At 46.9% G+C, this 9,055-nt stretch overlaps 1 protein-coding gene across 1 annotated transcript in view; it reads left to right on the top strand.

Moving 5' to 3' along the window:
* The first annotated feature begins 1,478 nt into the window (after positions 1-1,478).
* Positions 1,479-9,055, top strand: part of LOC147622462 (ubiquitin carboxyl-terminal hydrolase 4-like) — a 34,191-nt gene continuing 26,614 nt past the window's right edge. Inside the window, exon 1 of the mRNA XM_086822038.1 lies at positions 1,479-1,736. Within this exon, the coding sequence (XP_086678164.1) occupies positions 1,620-1,736 (117 nt within the window). The 5' untranslated portion in view covers positions 1,479-1,619. The remainder of the gene's footprint in view (positions 1,737-9,055) is intronic.

The following is a 9,055-nucleotide window of genomic DNA, read 5'->3' as shown; positions in this document are numbered from 1 at the left end:
TGGATGAGGGCATGTCTCCCCTCTTTGATCCTACTAATTTCACTCATGCTCACATGAGCAAAGTCTCTTTTTGAGTTTTTAAGTCTTTTTCATGGTTCAATATCCCATGATCCTCGTACTACATTGGATCTTTTTTTTGGGAAAGATATTTATATTATTACTACTGATGGAAGATTTTACAGTTTTGAAGAGTCTTTACAAACTGATACAAAAAGAACCTATGACCCCAAGCCTATTCTAACTCATATACATTACAGTTGAGCAGTTTACATAACATTTCCCATCTTTCATCCTCCTATACAAATGAGGATTGACTCCAAGACACATGATATCCTAGCTGCATGCAGACAATCATCATAACTTCAATGGTGTAGCCTTTGGGAGGAAGTCTTTCTAAGATATACTTGTTAGTCCACACCTTGACCGCCCAGAGGATTCTCAATAAAGGCCACAAATGTGTAGATGGGGTGCTTTTCTTTGAGGTACCATCTTTTGGTCTTTAGCCCAAACTTGGGAGGTTTGATCTTCACATCATAACCTAAGTAGCCATGTATACAACCAAATGTCAGGCAATCCTAGTATGTATAAAGATCTGCTGATTTGTAAATTGGTTGATCCCATTATGCAAAGAGTGTATTGCCTGAAACATGTTAGCATCATTAAGTTCGTTAATATGATATACAGACCAACATAGGTGAGTACATTTATACATCAATTCAGTCACATTTATACTAGTTTCCCCCCCCTTTCTGAAACACAATGCTATTCCTAGATATCCATAGTTCCCATAGGCATCCATATCTAATAATATTAAAAAGCAGGTTAGTAACTTCTTCAGATTCCGCTATCCTACCTAAGACCCAATCCCCCAAAGACCCTACACCCCCAAAGACTTGGCTACCCATTTCCCAATTTTAAACCAAGAGCCCCTGATAGCAGGGCAGTCCCAGAAGGCATGCCTTCCATCTTCCAAAGCTGCATCTTGAGCAGCAACCTGAGGTGAAATTCCTTTGAAGGAGTTTGGACCCAATGGGAAGAGCTACCAAGCAAACTCTCCATAAGAAAACCTGAAACTTCAAGGGTATGTTTGACTCCAAATTGAGCTTCCACCTCTTCCTCCAAGTTCCTCCTTTCTAGGTTTTATTGCAATATTCAATATCCAGTTTAGTCTTCCTTAACTCTAAATATAGGGCCTTGGCTGACCCTTTATCCAGTTTCACACCATTGAACCTTTATCCAGTTTCACACCATTGAACCGCATGCAATCTTTGAGCCATCAAGAGTAATCAAAGGCAGTAGAGACCAACACTTTCTGAAAATGTAAGTATTACTTCCCTTTTTTTCCATGAACAATGCCTCTCCCCCCTATCACACACACACACACACACACACACTCTCTCTCTCTCTCTCACACACACACGTGTGCTAGTTTTGTGTGTCAAGATAGGAGGTCACATGATCTTTGCTTAGATTAACGTGCTGTTTAATTTGATGTGAAGACCCTAGCCGTAGCGCCCACGTCTCTATGCGTTGAATACTCTCCTTCCTCATACATTAAATAAATCAAGGATCTAGCATCGATCAGATTGCCAAGTGCATATCATCATCAGAAGGCAGCCATGGGGATATCTGGATCAAAGCTGGAGAAGGCGCTGGGCGATCAGTTTCCGGAAGGGGAGCGTTACTTTGGGCTCGAGAATTTCGGAAACACCTGCTACTGCAATAGCGTCCTGCAGGTAAGCCCTCCAAATTTTCGTCCTTGGCCTTGCAGTCGTCTTCTGGAGCTTATTTAAATCTACCATGCGCTTGGAAACCCTAAACTGGCTTGGATGGATAGAAAAGCTCCGTCGTTGCCTGCAAAGAGTATTAGACCCTTGCCTAGAAGGGGGTAATCCTTGTGGGCTACCCTTAGGGCCAAGAGGCCCATGGCCAATGCCCAACAGCCAAACCCATGGCTGGGCACCAGGCCTAGAAGGGCCTGGACAGCAAGGCGGCCAGACTGCTGGCTAGCCCATGGGCAGACAGCCCAGCAAGGTGGCATGCGCAGGCTGGACAGCAGTAGGAAAAGGCGGCCAATCAACAACAGCAAAAGGCGCCTATTTAAATGCATTAATGCATGTCGTGGAAGACAAATAAACAGGCCGACCCATCCACTGACCAACTTCTTTGATGACTATTTAAGCCTAGGCTATTTAGTCTTTTGATAATCTTACAATTCACAAAGTGCTGAAGCGTTCCAAGGGTCAGGACAGCCAAAGGGAATCCTTGTGACTATTCCCACTATGGCAAACTTCCATGAAGAGAGAGAACAAAGAAATCTAGAACGAGGAGCACTAGGCAGTCCTTCGGGGACGATAGACATGAGTGTGCACGAGATGTTCCAGACTATGATGCGAGCACTCGCAAACCAAAACACCAAGTTGGAAGAGCAAAAGGCGTAGATCTTGGCCCTGGAGGAAAGAACCTGTTACATGCACGGAAGCCTTGCTGTACTGATCCATAGCCCTAAGTTTGATTAAGAACATTGATGCTAATTAACATGATTAAGACATAGGAGAGAGAAGAAGAGAGAGATTGGGTGTTAGGGTTTTCTGTATTTACTATTAATATGGTACAAAAAGATTACATGATGCTTGTACATGACTTAGGGCTATGGTCAGCCCCATAGGGGTGACCCTGGATGACTTATGACTGAAATGAATGATGAACTACTGAATATGATTCTATGATTGTTGAAAATGATGAGATGCTTATATATGCTCCTAGAGTGCTGGTTGGCCAGCTGCCAGCCGTCGGCCATAACTGCTGGACAAGAACCACTTTTTAATGTATTAAATGCTGTGCTTAATGTCCCTTGCTGTTGGCCAGTATTTGGGCATCAATCGCCTGCTGTCTAGATCACCTAGGGGTTACCGACTGTGGGTTGGAAGCCCTTGATGGCTGCTGACAGGTTCCCTAGAGGTGATGATGATATTAATGCTGATCCTAATTGTTACACTAATCAGGGATTAAGATAGCTCATGCCGAAGATTAGTCATGGCACGGGCATGCACATGACATTCCCTTCTGCTAAACTTGACGGGGTGGGCACTTTGTCATCCTTCCTCCCTGGACTTCTATTGACCTTGAAGTGCCACTGACTTCCTACTAACTTTGACTTTATTGATTGATATTTTTGTCTGAACACCTTCACTCTTGATCTCCACTTCCAAGTCTTGATGAAGAATTGAGCATCTATTCATTGCCATTTCCATGCTTGCTTTCCCTTAACCTTGACACAACGTCGGGTCACCTGTCCGAACTGATCATGCGTGTTGCTAGGCCTTTGGAAATGAATCTGAGAGCTTAATGAGGTACTGGGTATGCGTACCTACCCTTAGGGAATGCTTTCTCTGGCTTCGCCTATTGCAGACCACTCCTCCTACTACCCCGTTGCATTCTTGCTGAAAACTGTGTACCTTCCTTGGGACATTGCTTAGTGGGCTGAGCTTGAATGCTCTGATACCAATGTTGCATGCACGGAAGCCTTGTTGCATTGATCCACAACCCTAAGCTTGATTAAGAACATTGATGTGAATTAACATAATTAAGACAGAGGAGAGAGAAGAAGAGAGAGATTGGGTGTTAGGATTTTCTGTATTAATATCGTACAAAAAGATTACATGATGCTTTTACATGACTTAGGGCTATGATCAGCCCCATAGGGGTGAGATTGAAATGAATGATGAACTACTAAATATGACTTCATGATTGCTGAAAATGATGAGATGCTTATATACGCTCTTGGAGTGCTGGTCAGCGAGCTGCCAGCTGTCGGCCTAACTGTTGGATAAGAACCACCGTTTAATGTATTAAAATGCAGTGCTTAATGTCCCCTGTTGCTGTCGGCCAGTATTTGGGCATCAGCCGCCTACTGTCTAGGTCACCGAGGGGCTGCCGACTGCGGGCTGGAAGTCCCTGTTGGTTGTCGACGACAGGTCCTCTAGACTCCAATGCGATAGATGATGTTGATGATGATGATGATGTGAATATAAATGGTGCTATTGCTGATGATGATGATATTAATGTTGATCCTAATTGTTGCACCAATACATGGATACCTCGGTTTCATCTGTGGAGGTGTCTGGACCTTTGTCAGCCTCTCCTACAACTCAACGTGGAGTAACTACAGTATTTGTTGCTCCTACACAAGGTGGTGATACTGTCATAATATGCAGCAGAGATGAAGACAAGATCTGAAAACCCTAGAGCAAGTGCACTAGAGAGAGAGAGAGAGAGAGAGAGAGAGAGAGAGAGAGAGAGAGAGAGAAAAGCGTGTATAACTCTACTATATACACAAGAGAAAATCTCGAGAACTGAATACAATGTGTGGGGGGGCCCAGATGACTAGTCGGTCTGCTGAAAAGCAACCGACAGCCACCAAAAAGGTCCACGACTTGCTCCAACTTCAGTCGGCCAACAACTCCAAGTCGGCCAGCACACAGGGAAAGTCGGGGAGCAGCAGGGTCAGTCGGCCAGTATTCGGACCAGCCAACAAGCACATGACAGCCTCCCACACCTAGAAAAATATGGAGAGTGGGGAAAAATGAGAAAACACTTAAATCGGACGGGCACACCCACAACAGAGGCCCTAGTGTAAATATATAGACAAGAGATGACTACTAACACCCCCTCGCAACACTCAAGGATGTGGAACCAACCCCAGTGAGTTGGAGTGCTGCTGGAGCATAGCCTGAGATAGAGACTTCGTGAAGAGGTCTACTGCACTGTCCTCCGTCGAATAGAACTCTAGCAAGATGTCATCAGCAACAATCTTTTCACAAACAAAATGCCTCTTGATGACTGCAGGTTCCACCAGTGGAAACCCAATCCCGCCAAGTAACCTCTGCATTCTCACCACCTCGCAAGCAGCACCAGACGCAACCCAGTACTCTGCCTCTGTAGATGACAAGGCAATAGTTGGCTGCCTCTTACTGCTCCATGAAACTGTTAGAAGTCATCTCCTGTCTTTATCAGACACCAGGGCCTCTGTTGTGGGTGTGCCGTAGGTGTTTTATCATTTTTCCTCACTCCCCGTATTTTTTTTCCCATTTTTTCCATGATGTGGGTGGCTGCCCCCACAGGCTGGCAGGAGCCTCTGATGCTGGCCGACTGCACTCATGTGTTCCAGGAGCTGGCCGACTTCATCAGGAGGGGTCATGGTATTTTTCACTGCTGGTGGATTGGATGTGCCCAGTCATGAGGGCCACTAGTCCTGGCCGACTACATGATGGGGCCATATATATAGGCCCCATTGCCCCACATTGTACTCATTCAGTTATTTCTCGGGATCTTGTGTATAGAGAAGAGTTATACGCCTATCTCTCTCCTTCTCTTGTGCTGTCTATTTTCTGCACTCTACTTGCTCTTGTGGTCTCAAGTTTGGTTATCATTTCTGCTGCGTATTTTGACATGGTATCAGAGCCCTAGGCTCTTGATAGATCTTGGGAGTTTTTTGAGCAAGAGGGGGATAGTTACATTGCTGATTGGTGGACTGTTTGGACTGTTCGGGAAGAGAAGTTGCAAGAGGAAGGCGGGCTAAAGTGCTAGACAGCCACTTGCAATTTTAGAGTTTTTTTTTCCCACCCACCCACCCTTTTTCAGTTACATCCCCGCGATGGCAGATTTGCTAGAGATGGTTGAGAAGCATGTGAAGATCCCGACTCTCCCCACGTTCCCAGTGGACTGTCAGTTAGACGAGAACAATTACGGCATCTGGAAGGTGATGATGGAGTCTGTGCTGGAGTCATATGACCTTGCTGATTTCATCGTTATCGGGGTTCCACGGCCGGAAGCAGAGGAAGGGGAGTTACTGTCGATGAAGAAGGATCGAGAGGCACAGGCACAGATGTGGGATCGTGTCAACGCTAGGGTCCGGTCATTTATTTTCCTCAATTGCACACCACAAGTGATCAATCACGTAAAGCACATGACGCTGGCCAGAGGCATATGGCAGCACTTAGCTTCTCTTTATAACAGGGTATCACCCATGAAGAGGATCTCCTTGGAAGTGCAGATGCGGGTTATGAACCCTGCAAAATCATTGACGATGTGGGAGCACATTAACAAGCGGCAAGCTCTTCAGCAGGAAGTCCTCCAGGTTGGGAAGGAGATATCATCTGAAGACATGGCCATTACTTTGTTGTCCCACTTGCCTGCTCAGTATTCCGCTTTCTACTCCTCTTTGATTACGAGTGGCAGGCTCAGCACCATTACTTGGGAGGAGCTTGTGCCCATGGTCTTGGACCAAGAGGAACGTTTCACGAACCCTCCTCGCAACGGAGGTTCGGAGGCCTTAACTAGCCAACGGTCGAAAGGCCGGAATAACAACAATGGCAAAGGGAAGGCTTCACCGGAGAAGTCTTCTGAGAAGAAGCTCAACTCAGAACGAGAGAAGGTGAAGGCCGAACGATCCTGCAAGGATTGTGGCGAGAAAGGCCACTATTGGAGGAAGTGTCCTAAGCGGACTGGGAAGAGTGCTGATTCTTCAGCCTTAGCTGCAAAGACTCCTGCATTTGTGCACTTAGAGATGATGGACTCCGATGCTTCATTGTCTTCGAGTGAGGAGGCAGTTGGCTTCATCGCGAAGGATACCCGGGAATGGATTCTTGACAGTGGTGCTTCCAGGCACATGACTCCGTCCCGTGACATCTTTTTGGATCTGAAACGGTAGTCAGGTCGCATCTTTATTGGCGACAACTCCACTATTCCGATACATAGTGAGGGCCGGATGGAGATTATTCCCGACTGCAAGGGGGGCAAGCATGCTTCCTGTGTTCTTTGTGTTCCTGCTCAGGGTTTTCATCTTCTGTCAGTGCATGAAGTATGCAAGACTGGCTTTCGGGTGGAATTTGAGGAGCATTCAATTGCTCTACGGGACCGTGGGACTAGCCAGGTTGTTTGGGAAGGCGGTGTGGAGAATGGTATCTATAAGCTCTCTGCATTCTCCTCGTTGACAGGTTGTCAGGTCGGAGATCTGTGGCACTTTCGTTTTGGCCACTTAAATGTGGACGCACTGCGGCGAGCTTTCCGAGACCAGATGGTGGTTGGCTTGCCAGATGTTAGCAGTAGGCAAGGACATTGCAGTTCTTGCATACGTGGTAAGCAGCACAGGGAATCCTTTCCGAAGCAGTCTTCCAGGCGGGCTTCGAAACCGTTGGGAGTTGATTCACATTGACTTGTGTGGACCTCAGCAGACACCATCATTGGGAGGATCTATCTATTTTATGCTGCTTGTTGATGACTGTACCAGATTCACGTGGGTCTACTTTCTTTCACAGAAGGACCAAGCTTTTGCACGGTTCAAGGATTGGCACGTGATGGTGGAGAAAGAGTCTGGATTGTAGGTAAAGACTCTCAAGGTTGACAAAGGAGGTGAATTCTCCTCGATTGTATTTCTCAGATTTTGTGCAGACCATGGCATCAAGAGGGAACTGGCCAATACCGGATCGCCCTGAGAGAATGGAGTTGTAGAACGCAAAACAAGACTGTGGTGGAGATGGCGAGGACCATGCTGGAGTATCGTGATCTTCCTCGTCCACTTTGGGGAGAGGCTCTGGCAACGGCTGTCCATACCCTCAACCGATCTCCGACGACTTCAGTACCTAACATGACTCCGTTTGAGGCATACTTTGGCAGGAAACCTGATGTCTTGCACTTCCGTGTTTTTGGGAGTGATGCGTATGTACATATTCCGAAGAAGCAGAGGGGGAAGCTTGACTCCAAGTCCCGCAAGCTTATATTTGTGGGGTATAATTGTCTTTCCAAGGGATACAGATTGTATGATCCAGACAGGAATGAGATTGTCGTCAGCCGGGATGTGGTCTTTGATGAGCATGTTCCAGTATCCACTGTCGAGGAGCCGCCACCACTTGGAGATCCAGAAGAGTCTGCTGATGATTCCCAGACAATTGCTCCAGTTGATCACTCTCAGCCAACACAGGAGGTTGAGCTCGTAGCTGGAGTAGAGCCCCCGCAATCGCAGGAGGCTCCACGGTCTGTTCGAGTACCTAGGTGGTTGTTGGACACCCTTCGGGAGTCGGGTGTCACGGAGTTACTCTCCGAGTGGACCACAGAGGACGGCCCTCGAAGATCACAGAGAGTCCGAGACAAAAGCAATACAGCAGAGCTTCAGGTAAACTATGCTCTGATGTCTCGTATTATGCGGGACAAGGAGCCCACTTCCGTCAAGGAAGCCCTCTCACAGGATACTTGGAGGAAAGCCATGTAGGTGGAACTTGATGCCATCGAGAAGAACAACACATGGGAGTTGGTACCGAGGCCGTCGAAACGGTCAGTCATTGGTGTCAAATGGGTCTTTAAGACCAAATATGCGTCAGATGGGTCTGTGGACAAACACAAAGCCAGACTTGTGGCTAAAGGTTATGCTCAGCGGCCAAGCATCGACTACGAGGATACCTTTGCACCGATAGCACGGATGTCCACGATTCGGACCATTCTTGCCCTTTCTTCTTCTGAGAGGTGGCCCGTGTATCAAATGGATGTAAAATCTGCGTTCCTTAATGGTGACTTGCAGGAGGAGGTGTATGTTGAGCAGCCTCCAGGCTTTGTTCTTCCAGGATCAGAAGGGATGGTTTACAGGTTACGTAAGGCCTTGTATGGTCTTAAGGAGGCTCCCAGGGCTTGGAATAAAAAGATTGATTCCTTCTTTGTTTGGACTGGATTTCAGAGCTCCGTTGCAGATCCTAACCTGTATCTCTTTCGGGAACGCGGCATGGTTACGATTATCATCCTTTATGTGGATGATCTCATTCTCACCGGCGGTCATGTGGAGCACATTGGTGTGACGAAGGCTGCCTTGTCAAAGGAGTTTGAGATGACCGACTTAGGCTTAGTCCACTTCTTTTTGGGATTGGAGATCTGGCAGACCGAGAGGGGATTTTTTGTCTCTCAGCAGTGGTATGTTCATGAGTTGCTTGAGGCCTTTGGGATGGAGAACTGCAAGCCTATTACTTCGCCGATGGACCCCAACACAAAGTTAACCGTTAATGATCCT

Source organism: Cibotium barometz, chromosome 28 (assembly GCF_041138505.1).
Source record: "Cibotium barometz isolate CiBa-2024 chromosome 28, ASM4113850v1, whole genome shotgun sequence".
In the NCBI taxonomy this organism is placed as follows: Eukaryota; Viridiplantae; Streptophyta; class Polypodiopsida; order Cyatheales; family Cibotiaceae; genus Cibotium; species Cibotium barometz.
Note: the sequence above shows the minus strand (reverse complement) of the source record. Positions and strands in the feature narration are given on the sequence as shown.